This window comes from Saccostrea echinata, unplaced genomic scaffold, assembly GCF_033153115.1.
Source record: "Saccostrea echinata isolate AGI-Se365-2 ecotype Australia unplaced genomic scaffold, CSIRO_AGI_Sech_v1 ptg000029l, whole genome shotgun sequence".
NCBI classification, from domain to species: domain Eukaryota; kingdom Metazoa; phylum Mollusca; class Bivalvia; order Ostreida; family Ostreidae; genus Saccostrea; species Saccostrea echinata.
Window position 1 is genome coordinate 9200887 of NW_026889778.1, and position 17751 is coordinate 9218637.

The 17751-nt window shown below is 34.6% G+C and overlaps 1 protein-coding gene across 1 annotated transcript; it reads left to right on the forward strand.

The window, feature by feature from the left end:
• The first annotated feature begins 930 nt into the window (after nucleotides 1-930).
• On the forward strand, nucleotides 931-5480 carry LOC133195574 (uncharacterized). Its single transcript, XM_061331457.1, has 6 exons — nucleotides 931-1806; nucleotides 2478-2628; nucleotides 2876-3007; nucleotides 3976-4242; nucleotides 4482-4525; nucleotides 4854-5480. Exons 1-6 carry the CDS (start codon nucleotides 946-948, stop codon nucleotides 5052-5054), a joined length of 1656 nt encoding a protein of 551 aa, XP_061187441.1. The 5' UTR covers nucleotides 931-945; the 3' UTR covers nucleotides 5055-5480.
• The last annotated feature ends 12271 nt before the right edge of the window (nucleotides 5481-17751 follow it).

Genomic DNA, 17751 nt, shown 5'->3' on the forward strand with positions numbered 1-17751 from the left:
ATATATATCTCAAGGTTTAAATGTGCTGTACATTTTAACTTATCTTCTATAAAAAGCACCGAAATATTTTCAAAGTACAATATAAAACAGTACAAATTTCCCACTTAGAACAATATATGTCTTTAATTTTCGTCGAAAACGAACAAAGAATAATGCAGTCTATAAATAGATCAAGGTCGTTTCTTTATTCAGAGAGTGTGCGTGAAGAAGCAGGCCTTCTGATTGGAGCAAATAGTAAGAGTTTCTTTAGCAGTGTTTAGAACAAGTCGTGTAAATATTTTTCCCAGAATTCCAAATTACGCAAGCGCACTTGCAGTTTCATCCCACCGTAACTAGTCAGCCCGCGGGCTGACTAATGAGCCGATGGTGGAGAGTGACGTTTGATTTGTTCATAGTTAAACAAAATATCAGGGAAGGATAGCTGTTGAATATTCTTTTGCTTAAATGCCCCCCCCTCCCCCGGTTCCTACGTCCATGAAAAAAAAAGAAATTACAAGTAATATAGTGTATATAGAATAAATTAATGTCCAAGTTTTATTTTATGTTGATGCTACTGAATATTGAACTTTTCTTGTTTCGTAGCAAAAGAATTCATTTCATAACTCAGAGTCATGTTGATTACACTGGATATAACTTTTCTTGATTCTTCACGTAATAATCAATTTGCTCATTTCAGACAAGCTTTTTAGGAAAACTAATTAATACTTGTTTTCTTTTATTTCATTTCATTTTATTTTATTTATAATACGACTATTTAATGTAAGACTTACCTAAAATTTAGAAAAATCTGGAGGACTTCCGAAAGAACGGAAAAGGAAAGTATACGTCAAAAGTTATCAAATTTCAAACAAAACCAAACATGTTATTTGTTGTAACTTGTACTCATCAAATTGGGCTGTTGTATTGATGAAAGTCTAATTTTCACAGAACTGGCATATATCATACATGATGTCATGGGATCTCGGGCTGCTGTACTTGTTAATGTTCGTGAGCTGTGGCGTCGGGGTAAACGAAATGGACAAGACTCAGTACGAAGAAGGTAGAACACAGTTTGAAGTTTTGCAGAGACGTTCACAGAATCCAAAGTACGGTAAATGTTGGACAAACACTGTTGTATTGCTACAGGAAGGTTGTAAGCATTTAACAGATGTAACTCAAAGCAGACTAGCATTGTCCTATCTGAACTGCTTCTTAGAAATTCAAGGGAGGACCACGTACCCGTGTGATGAGACCGTGAGCGTGAGAGAGTGTTTGCTGGATGTTACTGAATCGGACAGAACATCACTGACTAATTTCTTTACGCACACCCACAGCATATGTTACTTTCTGCAGTCTCAGGTCTGGCATGAGAATACGCAGAACACAATCACTAGACTCAGCCAGGCATCAGACGAGGTGGCCGAGAATCTGGCAGCAACAACAGACTTACAGAAAGAGGCTCTCAAAAACCAGGAAATAATCATTCAACAGTCCACAAACCTCAGCAACATTATCAACTCATCCTCTGAAAATCTTCATGCAGTAATATTAGATTTCCAAAAAACAACAGATGAACAACGAATTCTCATTAACGACATATTTGACAAAATTGTCCACCTTCAGAAGACTATGTTGGGAGAATTTTCTGGGTTCTACTCCATTGTGTATTACACTGTTTCTATTGTGCTGTCATACCTAATAACATCAACTCCCCGCACTGCTGCAGCTAGATTCTGGATGTTTGGTATCGTGACCTTCAATATCATAATAGAGAGGGTCATTATTTACATGTTCACCAGTGGTTACTTAGAGGAGGATAACATTGAGGTAACACGGCTTAAAATCTGATACCTTTTGCATGCAGGTCTGCTAAAAAACCCTGTCCAAACTGAAAATAGATGATTTCTCCAAATGGTGGTTAAAATTCCCAAATAAGAAACAGATTGAATTTTTCTGTGCTTTAATTCTATCAACTGTCTTGAATTTTGAAACATAACATAAAGATGTTATGTTTTTAACATAAAGATGTGCCTAGAGTATAAGCCTACAATCTAGCCATGCTAACATTCCTTATTCTACTGTAAAATATAAGCTTGAGATAAGTCATCAGTATTTCTAAATTTTGCAACGTTTTTAACATCGAAATCAAAGGGCTACAGGATGCTGTACATGTCATATTGGTCATGTTGGTTCTAGTCAATGCTTCAGTGTTAACTCTGTTATCTCTAATAGTTTGTAAAATGTAAAGACTGAAAATCAAATTTTGTAGAGCAATTATACACAATACAATTGAATATACGAGGTAATCATGATAATTAATATTCTTGTTTCAAAATATTTTAATTTTTTGATAAATCTTTATAGTGTCATAGTGTAGAAAACTTATACACTTGGTTATACACTTTGACAAGTGCATGGTACATGTATTGCTATATAAACATTATAAAGGAAAAAAAATTGTATTAAAGAAATGATAAAGTTTTGTGATTTTCACACAGGAGGCTGCGTACGGCTGGCATGTTTTCTGTCGTAAAGTCAGTGGATGCCTAGCCATGGTCATACTGGTGATTCATGCTGCTCGATACCGGGATCTTAATGTTGTCAACAATCAACTCCTCATGGACATCAAATCAGAGCTACAACTTCTGCGTAATTCTGAATTTTATAGTTTACATTTTAAATTTATTATTATGTTTATCGATAAATAAGCATGATTAAGTTCAATGGCTAGCCAGAGGCTTGTGATTCTTTGTAGGCCTTAAATCATTCTAAAGAACTTTATAGCTCATTAATAGAGACTATATATAAAGCTAAAAAATTAAACTTAATTGCAATTAAAATTTCCTGAAAATTTTCATTGTATTTTTTTTAATTTTTAACATTATACATGTAATAGGTTATAAAGAAAAGGGACACAATTCAGACGAGGTTGATCACATCCTTCCAGGCGTCCAGGAAGCAGCACTGACCCAGGGGCCAATGATGACACCCTCACTCCTTCACTCCCACACATCAGCTGCTGCAGACAGTAAGACTGCTTCATGCTCTCAAAGTTTGAGTATGACTTTGTGCTTACTTAATAGGTCACCTGAGTCACTCAAGAGACTAACTGAAATAATGTAGCCCTCTCCGATTTTTTTTATCTAGTGTTTTCAGAAGAGCTCTTCCCCCCCCCCCCCCCCAATAAAAAAATAAAAATCGGTGAGGGCTACATTATTGCAGCTATTGAGAGACTTATTGCTGTAAATACTCATCTCTCATGCATTATATGTTGTACACCATGCATACATTTCTCATATTTCCGGTTTCATTTAGACCCATGTGGCAAAATTCAAACAAACTTGCCACAAGTACAATTGGGTGTTTTGCATACAAGTTTGTTCAAATGAAGGGCAGCTTTCAAGAGGAAATAATTAAGAAATAGCATAGGTCAATTTAAATTCTTCTGAAGAAATGATAAACATTATTTGGAAATAAACTTTCTGATATAGAGAAGATTCAAGTATATTAAAAACTTGACCCCTGAGGTCATTATTATAAGCGTTGCCTCAGAAGGGGTCCAAAATTTTACATAGAAATGTATAAGAAAAATCTTTTAAAAATTCAAGAGGTAGAAGACAACAAAATTTTCACCTTATTTGTAAATATCCTCATAAAGTGTAGAATCAAGTTTGTTTAATAAACCTCGGTCTCCGTGCAGGTAAAGGGCCATAATTGTACGCCATAGTCTTATGTATAAATAGATAGTAAAATAAATACAAGACCACAAATTGTTTAACTATTATAGAAGCATCCTTTTGAAGTCTGGATTTCAGTTTTTGTATAAACCATGGTTGAAGTGGGTAGGCATGAGGGCCACCAAATAATTAGGAATCCAGAGTTTACATAGAAATGTCTTTTTTCCAAAGAACTTCAATTGATGGCCTCTTCTTAACTTTAAATTCTAAATAATAACCTTGGTATAAAATTGTTAATACTATTTTGTCTGATATACAGGTACTGAGGGTTATGAATCAGATTCTGCTTGGAGCAGTTCATCCGACATGTCCGAGGAATCATCCTACACAGATGTCAGTTACCATCCAAATCTGACAGAAGCTGTCAGGGGAGATCACTCTAATGCCTCCACTAGTAACTGTGGATCATCGCTCATCGGTGAGGAGGAAATGGAATTCCTTAGAAATTCCACCCCAATCCGAGAAGGAAACTTCCAGAGGATTGAGGAATGGAGGAGGACTGGTTACTACACTACATCAAGAGGAGGTAAGTGGAGTAAGATTTTTGAAACTTTTTATAAGTTGTACAGTAAAATGTAAGTGAATAGCTTTTAGTCATTTCTTTCTTGTTTATTGATGTATTATGCTTTAATTTACCCAGTGATGCTTTATAACATGATAATTTCCAGCTATTCAATGATTTGAATTGACTGTCTTCCAGTGAAATTATATATGTTAAAGAACAAGGACAAAATGTGATTTAATAAATTGGTTCTCTTATTGCAGATGCTAGTTCCCACCCCTCTCCTTCCACCCCTGGTGATTCTAAGGTCAGTTAGATTAGTTACTAACCTAATTGTTAGGGCTGTATTGATTAAAAAAAATGATACAATACAATATTTTATAAAGCATTACACAGTGTTTTGGAGTTTGAATCCATTTTATCAGCGAAGTTTTATCAATCATTTTATACATGATCATTTATGAAGGCTGAGTTTTTTTTTTTAATATCCATCTTGTAGTTCTTATCTTACTGTCATTACAAAATAGACTTCTAATTCAAACTTTTAACATTTGTATAACTAACATATTAAAGTATAGTTAAAGTATAGTGGCCTATATAGATTTACAGTATTTATTTCATTTTCTCTGACACAGAGTGTGCAGACCAAGTACAATCTTAGAAAGAGGACACCGACCCAGATAATGAACCCAGCTTTGAGAGAAGAGTCCCCAAGAGTATTCAGAAATAGAATAAAAAACCTGGAGCGACTTGCCATGCAAAACAGCACTGCAATACGAGAGAGACTCCATGAGGTTATTTCAGATTCCGTCTATAGCATTGAGGAAAGAAATTAGGCAAGAATAACTGTGGTAAATATAGCCTAGCTTTGTGTATATTATGTCAAAAAATGTTTTGTATAAAAGAAGGAATACTTGCCAGATTTTATGGCGTAGATTTTTTTTTTTTTTTTAATATCTTCGCTTAAATTTATTATTTCATGAAAAATATGTAGTAATTTACTTTGGTAGTCTTTTTTTCTAGTGTTTAGAAATGCTGAAGCTTGTTCGCTTTTTTTAACCTACTTTGTAGAGTGTTAGAGGTTGATAATTTTGTTTTTGTTTTTGTTTGTTTTGAATGTTTACAGACATCAATCTAATATATGATAACTTTTTACTTACTTTCAGCAGCATTGTGATAAGTATTTAATTTCTCTGAAATTTGTTATCTTTTTTTTCTTTTGTATATTTCAAGTGCTGTAAACTGATGCATGGTATATTCAAAATATTCAACTTTACTTATTTTTTTAACATTTATTTCTCGGAGATACATGTAGTTGACTAGAGTAAAATTATTGTTTAATTTATTTTGTAAGACCAAAATAAAAGTGGTTTACAAATTATGAGCATAAAAAAGTAGATGGAAGCCCAAATACCAGTACTAGTTAAAAATTGATTGGGTTAGTACAAGTAGGACAGCATTAATTTAGCCCTTTTGCTACTACTGGCATTAGATTGGCAATTTTGGCATGTACCGGTAATATACCTTTCATGGTTTAAAATTATTCATGTGAACAAAAGCATTCCAAAGGCTTCATTGTTTGTTTGTTTGTTTTATTGGGGGGGGGGGGGGGTGGTGTGTCTTTTCTTTCTTTTAGTCATAAAGTATCAAATCTCAGGTGAATTCAGACGTGTTCAAGATTAATTGTGTTCAAAAGCATGTTTAACATATATACTGTAGTCACCAAATTTGCCTGCAACTTATTTTTGTGAGATAGCTGTTTGGTATTTATAAGCGAGGAAAAAAAATCACGATTGCTGGTTATTGCTATATATATCCTAAGCTAATAAAAATATTTACAAGAATGAAATTTTCACAAGCAGTTTGTCTGGCTTAATAACGTGAAAGTAAAGCTCTCTTAAACAAAAGTATACAAGACCATGGTTATGTATGAAGGGGGCATTTAAAAAACAAATTTTTATTAGGTATAACAATGCAACAGTTATATAAATGTATAATAATAACAGATAAGTCTATTGTGAGCATTACATGTATTTGGCCAAAACTATTACTGTTTTTAATGTACTTCTTATTCTTAAATGGGTTTTAATTGAGATACAAGATATTTTGAGAAAGTGTTTCAGATTTTTTTTAATGATTTTTGCACTTCTTAGACTCACACATGTCACAATTTAGTTAGATAATGTTTTAAGTTCATGTTTTATGAAGTGGGACATTTAAATTTGTACTTGCTGGTTGGCTCTGATTGGTTGTTCGGATTTTTGGGTCAGAAAGTCAAAAGTCTGTTTCATCTGTTATACCCACGTCAAATATTGCCCAACTGATATATGAAAAAGTCTTTCCTTGATACATGTAGTTATTAGTTTGGTCACCTATCCATGTATTTGAATTAAAATGTCACTGAATTTTCTGCTATAGGTATGTCTCATAATGAGGAACTCATTGCTTAGGGATCCTTGTAGTTGATAGTCCTCCAAGTTTTTATGTTAGTTTGACAATGATTATGGCATGAACCCGAGTGATAATCAGGTCAAAGGACAGCGATCTTTTATTTTGCTATATTCCATGTCAAATATTGCTTGGTTAATGTCTTAGGAATCATTTTCTTATAACTGTTTTCATGATTCATTCACTGTAAGACATTAGATATGACAAGTAGGGAATTGCTTTATTTTTAAAAATGACAATGGTAAAGGAGGGAACATATATTTCTTGTAATTGACTAGCATATGGACATTATAAGACTAAAGAGACATTCATTTAAGATTTAATTCCAAAAAATTCAGTTTCATACAAATATTGATCGAGAGAGAAGCACTAACAAAAATAAGTGAAATTTGGTTTCTTTTGATACATATACATTTAACAGTTTGAAACTTTACTACAGTACTTCAGTCCTGTTTGATGCTTATGTTTTCTTTTGATGAAATTTTATACTTTACAATCATTTATTCCCTGCATTGTTTTGTAGTATATATATATGTGTGTGTGTGTTTGTGTGTGTATTTTTAAGCAAACTGAGTGCATTTTCATGGTTTTATTGTTTTCTGTTTTTTCCAAGAATACATTTTTTGGTACTGTTTTCATAGATGAAGCCATTCTTCCTATGTTTGTGCAACATATATGTACACATATGTGTAGGGTGATATTGAACTTTTGAAATGGTTCTAGCTATTGAGGATTTTATGTATGTTTTGTACTTTGTTCTTAGGAATATTCTTTTAAAAATCTCTTTTCTTTAGAACAGTAGGACCAAGGCTACTTAAGAAATTACTATGGCCCGTGGGCCTCTTATTATTATTATTAATTGTATTCTTTGTGTCATGTTGATTTTTCATATTAATTTTGTGTATGTGATAATCTATTTTCTGCTGAGTCTAATTTTTTTCCCCATAGATTTTTGATTTACAGAGATTGAGAAATGACCTAGCCTGTTAAGTTTATATTTAAAAATGTTGCTCTTTAAAATTTATGGACTAAGATGTTTTGTTTATTTATTTTGCTTTTTGTTTTTTGTTCTAGTGCTTGTTGTTTTCCTTTCTTCAATGTAAATTATTGTACTCCTATATACAATACAGGAAAAAGAACTTGTAGATTTTTCTTTTCTATTCATTTTTAGGTCACCTGCTTCACTCAGTTGACCTTTGTCCGTTGCTGACTGTTTTGCACCGTCCATCAGTCATAAACTTTTGAACATTTTCAACTTCTTCTCCTAACCACTGAACCAATTACAGCCAGTTTTGGCTTGTAGCATCAAAGAATGAAGGGGAACAAAAATTATGAAATTCATGGTCCTGCTCTCCTGGGGCCTTAGGAATGGGGCTAAATTATCAAAATTATTGCTATCTTTAAAAATCTCCTTATTTACTCCCTGACATCAAACAATGAAACTGTTAGCATGATTGTAATAAGCAGTGGGCCTGTTACCAAAATTATTCAATTCATGGCCCCAGGGTCAGGGGTTCTGCAGTTAGGGAAGGGCTCTAATAATCAAGTACTAGTGAAAATTCTTTTAAAATTCCTTTCCCCCTGTATATTTAGGAAATAAACTAGATGCTTTGTTATGATGATCAAAGGAGCCTCTTCCAAAATTGTGAAATTTGTGGCACCAGGGTCAGGGGTTCTGGTGTGGAGAGGAGAGGCTCTATTGATCATATAGTAAAAATGCATTATTTCTTTGTTCTCTGCTCATGGATATCAAACAAAGTAATATTGCACGGTTATGATGAGCAGATCTACCTATTCCAAAATTGAGAATTTCATGGCCCCTAGGTCATGGTTTCTGTGGGGGGGGGGGGGGGGTCACTGATTTTATAGTAAAAACACATTAAATCTGAGAAAATCCTATTTTCTCCAGCTGCTGCTTATTCAGCAGATAAACCAAGTGCATAGTTATAGTGAATAAGGGTGCTCCTTTCAAATTGTGAAATTTGTGGCCCAAGGGTCAGTGTTCTGGTATTGAGGGTAGTCTGTTGATTACATGTATATAATAAAAATGCATTAGTTATTTGAAAATCTTAATCTCTGCTCCTGGATATTAAGCAAACAAAGTAATTGCATAGTTATAATAATCAAGTGTGCTTCTTCCAAACTTGTGAATTTCATGGCCCCTTGGACAAGGATTCTGGCTCTAGGGCAGGGCTCTAATGATTATTTAGTGAAAATGCATTAATTTTTTGAAAATCTCAGCACCTGGGTATTAAGCATATAAATTGATTGCATGAACAAGTGTGCCTCTTCCTAAATTTTGAATTCCATAGCCCCATGGTCAGGGCTTCTGATGTCAGGATAGGGCACTATATATATCAGATAATTCTTTAAATATCTTTTCTCTGCCCCTGGGCATTTAGCAGACAAACTAATTGTATGATCATGATGATCAAGAAAGCAACTTCCAAAAATATGAAATTCATAACTCCTGGGTCAGGGTTTTGGTGTTGGGACGGGGCTCTGTTCAATATATCCTAAAAATGCATTACTTCTTTGAAAATCATATTATCTGCCTCTGGGTATTTAGCAAACACACTTAGTGCATCCAAAATTATGAATTTCGTGTCACCTGCGTCAGGGCTTCTGGTGTTAGGGCGGGGCTTTGTTGATAATATTATAGTAAAAATGCATTAATTCTTTTGAAAATCTTCTTCTATGCTCCTGGGTATGAAGCAGATAAACTAAGTGCATAGTTATAATTAGCAAAGGTGCCTCTTCAAAAGTGTGAAATTTGTAGCCCCAGTGTCAGGGTCTTTGGGTTATGTTGTAAAAATGTATTATTTTTTTGAAAATCCTCTCTGCTCCTTGGCATCTAGGGGGCAAACAGAGTACCAAGTTGTAATAAGCAAGGATATTTTTAACAGATTTTTGAAATATCTGAGCCACTTGGTCAAGTGTTTTGGTGCTTGGCAGGGCTCTATTAATTGAGAGAAGTTATTCCCCTTTGCTATTCACCTATATATGTATGATACTTAATCACTGTAAATAATGTAGTTGAAAGGTCAATTGAATAAAAGAATTTTATGAGAGGGGGCAAGTACAGGGTAGTAGATGGATCTACTTTAAGATTTGTATCAAACACCTTACTAACTATGATCTCTAATCATCCTATTTGTCTTACTTTTGGGCAAAAAAGCTTCATCTGTAAGTAATTTTTAGCTCACCTCGACGAAGTCGAGATGAGCTTATGCTATACCCCCGGCGTCGGCGTCGGCGTCGGTGTCGGCGTCGGCGTTAGCGTCGGCGTCCCAGGTTAAAGTTTTAGGAGCAAGTCCCATTCCCATGTAACTATAAGCCCTACCTGGACCAAACTTGCATGGATGATGCATCTAGGGATGGACACTACCACACTTGCTTCAGATGCTGGATCTGACCTAGATTTTACGGATGAATGAACAGGTTAAAGTTTTAGGAGCAGGTCCATTCCCAAGTAACTATAAGCCCTACCTTGACCAAACTTGCATGGATGATGCCTCTAGGGATGGACACAACCACACTTGCTTCGGATGCTGGATCTGACCTAGATTTTCCGGATGAGTGACCAGGTTAAAGTTTTAGGAGCAAGTCCCATTCCTAAGTAACTATAAGCCCTACCTGGACCAAACTTGCATGGATGATGCATCTAGAGATGGACACTACCACACTTGCTTCGGATGCTGGATCTGACCTAGATTTTCCGGATGAGTGACCAGGTTAAAGTTTTAGGAGCAGGTCCATTCCCAAGTAACTATAAGCCCTACCTTGACCAAACTTGCATGGATGATGCATCTAGGGATGGACACTACCACACTTGCTTCGGATGCTGGATCTGACCTAGATTTTCCGGATGAGTGACCAGGTTAAAGTTTTAGGAGCAGGTCCTTTCCCAAGTAACTATAAGCCCTACCTGGACCAAACTTGCATGGATGATGCATCTAGGGATGGACACAACCACACTTGCTTCAGATGCTGGATCTGATGTAGATTTTCCGGATGAGTGACCAGGTTAAAGTTTTAGGAGCAAGTCCATTCCCAAGTAACTATAAGCCCTACCTGGACCAAACTTGCATGGATGATGCATCTAGGGATGGACATTACCACACTTGCTTCGGATGCTGGATCTGACCTAGATTTTCCAGATGAGTGACCAGGTTAAAGTTTTAGGAGCAGGTCCATTCCCAAGTAACTATAAGCCCTACCTTGACCAAACTTGCATGGATGATGCATCTAGGGATGGACACTACCACACTTACTTCGGATGCTGGATCTGATGTAGATTTTCCAGATGTGTACCAGGTTAAAGTTTTAGGAGCAGGTCCATTCCCAAGTAACTATAAGCCCTACCTGGACCAAACTTGCATGGATGATGCATCTAGGGATGGACACTACCACACTTGCTTCGGATGCTGGATCTGGCCTAGATTTTCCGGATGAGTGACCAGGTTAAAGTTTTAGGAGCAGGTCCATTCCAAAGTAACTCTAAGCCCTACCTTGACCAAACTTGCATGGATGATGCATCCAGGGATGGACACTACCACACTTGCTTCGGATGCTGGATCTGACCTAGATTTTCCACATGTGAGAACAGGTTTAGATTTAGGAGTAGTCTCGTTCCCAAGTAACTATAAGCCCTACCTGGTCCAAACTTTCATGGATGATGCATCTAGGGATGTACACTAACCAACCTGCTTCGAATGCTGGATCTGACCTAGATTTTCCACATGAGTGAATTTTAGCCATATTTTAACCAAATTAGCATGGATGATGTATCTAGGGATGGATACTTCCAGACTTGCCTTGGATTCTGAATCTGACGTACATTTTCCAGATGAGTGACCAGGGTAATTTTTTGGAGTAGCTATATAATATTATGGCCTGTTATGATAAAACTTGCATAGATGGTGCATCTAAGGATGAAAACTTCCAGACTTGCTTTGGATGTTGGAACTGACCAAAATTTTCTTGATTACTAAACAGGTCAAAAGTTTTTTGAGCAGATCTATAATTAAACCAAACTTGCATGGATATTGATCTTGGGATGTACCCTAACTAGAAAAAAAATATGATGTGAAATTTGCCTTACATGTAGATAACATTCGTCGAGGTGAGCTTCGTAATCTTTGATTACCTATGTTTATTAATTTATATTTCTATATATCCTTTACAGTGTTGTATTATACTCAGGTGACGTTAAGGCCCTTGGACCTCTTGTTATTGGTCAGGTAAGGTTGTAAATAATAGATAAATGAAGAGAAAAAATACAATATCTTTGTACATTAAATGTTTTCAAAGAACAAGAGAGGCCAATGTGAGAGGGAATGAGATAAGGTTTACAAATAGTGCTCAAGCACTTATTTTGTCCGCATGGTGATAGTCACTAATGGGGGCAAGTGCATACAAATAAATAAATCTACTTTTAGATTTTTTACTGGGTGTTAGTCTAATTATTTTGTTGCTCAATGATATACTATTTTTCATGCTTTTGGACAGCATCCTTACAAACAAAGATACATAGCGGGTTCCAGTAAATGGTCAACCAAGCCTCTATCTTTACTCCTCACTAAGATATTAAAAGTGGTGAAGGAGAAACTTCAAGAGTACTGTGCAACAATATATTCGAGAAGTGGCGTAAATCAGATGTGGATACTTAAAAATTCCAAGGAACTTTTGGAAAATTTGAAATCACAAGATTTTACCAAAATCAACAGCTTAAAAACTTACGACTTTTCAACTTTATACACAACCATTCCCCACGATAAATTAAAGTCCAGGCTTTTTGAGATCATTGAAAGCTGCTTTTTCAATAAAAAAGGAACTCGTAAATATACTTACCTTGTCATTGGTCATTTGCAAAATTATTTTGTTAAAAAACATTCTGATTGTACACACAAGTACTCTGAAGTTGACATTAAAAAGATGCTTGAGTTTCTGATTGACAATATCTATGTGGTTTTTAGAGACCAGGTCTTCCAACAATCTATTGGAATTCCCATGGATACCAATTGCGCCCCGTTATTAGCAGACCTTTTTTTGTATTCATATGAAGCAGAATTTGTCCAAAATCTTGTACGTGAAAAGAAGAAAACACTTGCTGTGGCCTTCAACTCGACATTTAGATATATCGACGACGTATTGTCAATAAACAATGGCTATTTCCATTCTTATGTCGATACGATATATCCTGGTGAATTTGAGATAAAAGATACCACAGAGTCTGACACATCTGTTTCATATTTGGATATTTTACTTGAAAAAGACGTTAATGGCAATCTAACAACCAAGCTTTATGATAAACGTGATGACTTTAACTTTTCAATCGTCAACTTCCCTTACTTATGCAGCAATATACCTTCATCACCTGCATACGGAGTATATATCTCTCAGCTGATTCGATACGCAAGAGCATGCTCTACGTATGTACAATTTCTAAAACCAGGTAAATTATTGACAAATAAGTTGATGAGACAAGAATATCAGCTGTCTCGTTTAAAGTCATCATTTCGTAAGTTCTATGGTCGATACAATGACCTTGTCAGCAAATACAGTTTATCATTGAGTTAAATGCTGACTGACGTTTTTCATACTAATTGTTAAGCCATTATTTACACACTGAATTGTCGACGGAATTTTCCGTTATTTCCCGACCATGACAAGGAGCACACGGCGGGTGTGACCGGTCGGCAGGAGATGCTCACTCCTCCATGGCACCTGATCCCACCTCTGATGTTTGGAGGTCCGTGTTTGCTCTGCTCCTATTTTGTATTGTTTTATGGACTTTTGAGCTTGAATACAGTTCGTTATCTCCATATATTTCACAGCATAGCTTGATCTATCAGCTTGTTTTATTTTATACGTATTTCTATGGATCCTTTACAATTTGTATTATACTCAGGTGATCTTATAGACCTTTGGCCAACAGTCAATGATGCCCATGAAAAATTTCTTTGATAAAGATAGTATATTTACATTTAGATACTTAGTATTTCTTTTTTCCGCACTCTAAGAAAAAAATGCGACTATTCAATTTAAATAAACTACTGACAAGAAAGAGTGAGAAAAAGAAAGGAAAAGTGACCCCGTCACAGAGAAGTGTTTATGCAGAACTCGTTCAATAATGTATATAGTAAATTCATAGCTACTGGAATCTTCTCTTAAGAAAAATGAAACACCAATAAGAGTATGATATAACGCCACTTTTTTCTTGCTGTTGATACAGGCGCAAAGAGAAAATAATTTTGACTGCAGTTACATGAATCTGTAAAACCATGTACAGTAAGTTATGTTTTATATCTGTCAGTTATGTCTTTATGCTGTTCGTGAAGTTGACATATGTACTAGCTAATCAAGACAATACTAGTCTCGATAGAATTAGAGTATACATTTAGATATGTAACAGTGAAACTTAAAGCTATATGTGACGTATTTTTAAATCAGATAACCAAAATTAAAAAGACCTTGTCCTAGACCTTAACTTTCTCAAAACGATGTAATTTGTTTCCTTGTTAGCATTTCAGAACTAATTAAAACGTCATTCTTCATTTAATAGATAGAATATATAATAAATATGTATTATTGTTAAATCCCCCCTTTCCGACTGTAAAAGACCATTTCCATATGCTTTTTCTGTACATCTTTAACAGATTACCACGTACTCCTCAAGTATAAATGAAAATATATTTTGCCCCTACATGTTATAAATACACTGAACAACAACATACAAGTTGCGATGACAATGTATTTAAAATTCACAATTCTATAGTGAACTTATATCTTCCTCATATAGGAAGTAATACAACAAACAGTGAATCAATTATCTAAAGGATTGTTGTTTTAAGTGTAATATGGACAGCGTTTGGGGTAAGGATATTAATCCTCTATACCTAGGCCTGCATTAATTAGACTTAGTACAAAGATAATAATTATGTTAATTTACTTCATTGAATTCATTAAAGGATTCAGTTTATTACATTTGTTACAAAGTTCATGTTCACAGTAAATGTAACAATCTGTACAAAGTTCAGTTTTTACGTTTGTTACCAAGGTCAGGTAAATATAACGATCTGTACAGGGTTCAGTCATTGCATTTCGTGCAATGTTCATGTTCACAGTAAATATAACAAACTGTACAAGGTTCAGTTAATACATTTTGTACAATGTTCATGTTCAAGGTAAATATAACAATATGTTCAAGGTTCAGTTTATTACATTTCGTACAGTGTTATAAAATCATTATCAGGACATGCTATTATACATGAATAGTTACTATCCATAGGATGATATGTTCGTTGCAATATCCGTAGAGTATCCATACATTTACGTGTTTAAACTTCATGTGTTTTTCAGTTAAGAATGTACCCAAGAATCTTAAGTTCAATGTAAAAACCTTTCAGTAAAATATATGTGAAAGCTATATATGTCTTCTTCCCATAGGAGGCCGGGGAAGGGGGTAACCTCCTTCCCCATCCATAATTTTGCCAATATATGTACATTGTAATATAGTATGGAAAAGAAAGCTTGAATGGCTATGCCCACCCCCTTCAATGAAACGTCTGATGACCTTTTTTTCTTTTATTTTGCCTTTTTAGTATGAATTATTAAGATCATACTTTAAATTCATAGCAAAAAAATACACTGAATATCCTTTAAGTACATGTATATGTTTATCAAACAGCTCCCATACAAAACTGTGGTCCCGACGCGAATTTATGATCTCCCGATTTGTTATCTACGAGTTTTTGGCGATATTAAGTATTCGCATTAAATAAGGAATCTACACTATTTGGATGAACTACTCCTATCAGTCGTAGACAAATCGATTAGTTCTGTAATAGCAGATGACATAACGAACAATCTCAGAAATCAAGAAAAGAATAATTTGAATCATGATTAAGTCAAAACACGGACCCCTGGAAATTCCATTGGTGGTATCAGGTGCCTAGGAGGAGAAAGCATCCCTTGTCGAACGGTCCCACCAGCCGTGCTCCCTATGTATTGATGAGGTAGACGAAGTGATTTGTAGTCAAATTTCGTGTAAATTAAATAATGACCTAAAATTGGTATGGAACTTCTCAGACATAATATCACCCAACCGTAGGTCGTATTTGCAAACAATGTCATAATGATAACTAAAGATTTTGCGAAATGCTAACTTTTAAGGAGGTTGTTGAACTCTCTGTAATACTACTTATTTGACAGTAGTCTGCCTCAGTGTAAAAATTGATAATAACTCAAAACATGCTCCCGCGTATCGAATCAGTCGAGAGACAGAAATACCACTTGCATGTGATGTTTATGTAATATTTCTACATAAATAAGGAAAATGACGATGGAAAAGCTGAAGACATCTCGTATGTCATACAGTTTAATTGCTGGTTTGCCATTATCGTCTATAGTCAGTAAAATATCCAAATGGGATACAGATGTGCATTATGTAGCAGACTCTGAGGGTTTTTTTTTTCGGGTTCACTGGGATATTTTTCCCCGGGTTCACTGGGATTTATCGAGTCGACATACATGTAACTATGAAAATAACAAAATATAAATTGATAAAACGTCGTCGATATATCTTAATGTCGTGCTGAAGGTCACAGCAAGTTTTCTTCTTCTCATGTAGAGGTTTTTGAATATTCTGCTTCGTAGGGATATTAAAACAGGTCGGCTAATAAAGGAGCACAATTAGCGCCCATCGATTTCCAGCAAATTGGTGGTAGAACTAGTCTCCAGAGACTATATTGCTATTGTCAATGAGGAACCCAGCATCTTTTAAATATCAACTTCAGGGTACTTGTGTGTAGAATCAGAATTATTTTTATTAAAGTTATTTTGTAGATGACTAATAAAAAGATACGAAAATTAATGAAATCCATTTTTATTGAAGAAACATTTGTTCATGATATCAAATGAGCTCTTAAATTTATCGTGAGGAATGGCATAAAGTGTTAAAAAGTAATTTTTTTTATGTTATTTACTTTTGCAAATCTTTGTGATATTAAAGCAAAACATGTGCTTTAACGTCATATTATTATATATATAATATATTTGCATTTATCTCTAAGGTAGATTTTAATTAATGTCATCACAACAGGCAATTTGAGAGTATTCCATAAGCAAAACAATCCCCCTACCGGCATGTGAACCCTGTCTCCCTTTAAGAATTAAGGGTCTGCGTCCATGGGTTGTAGTTCGTTTAAAATCATTGAAGCGGAACGAAATTAAACTTGATCTGTAACTCATCAAAGTAGACTCACTTACCAAGATTAAGATCAATTTCTGCAAGCATGTAGAAAAATAGTCCGGAAAACCAAGAAAGATACGGACAGACAGACAAACAAACTCCCCACTGGTTTCAGCAGTAGGGGACTATTGAGTTATTTTCATGTAAACTGCATGTGTGAATAGCTGTGGTCAGGATCTAATGTATCCATTATCTGTGTTTTAATTTTTGAGATATGAGTTTTCCGAAAGTTCTTATCCAAAGTGTACCATCTGAGTTTGCTGTCGTTTAGAAAATTTCCTTTTTTATTATCTGAATCTGAAGTAAAAAGCACATATTTAGTATATCATACAATAACGTCTTCTCGATTTTGTAACAGGTGGCATTGTGGCAAAACTGATGTTGATAAGATATATTACAGTATCTACAGGGACAAATGAATTGAGAATTAAGTAAGTTTTTGTGTTTCTTTGGAACATAATTAGAAAATTTTGTTTTTACATATTTTTTGGAACTTATCTATGATACTGGAAAAATAAAACTAAATACATATTACTAATTTTTAATATGAAATTATATATCATAAATGATAAAACATTATTATAATATTATCATTATTAATTATTTTGTTTTTAAAAAAATACTCTTATTTTATTTTTAAAAACTAGTGTTCAAACATGGTTCGTAAACTCCTCGTAATGAGGTTATCTTTAGTTATGTTTTATGAAGATATGGTCAGAAAAATTGTCGAATTGCTACATCATACCATTATTAAAAACAAAAGTCCCAACATGTCTGTACTTTTGAAGAAAAAAAAATCAATATAGACTATCAAAACCACAGTGATGTCG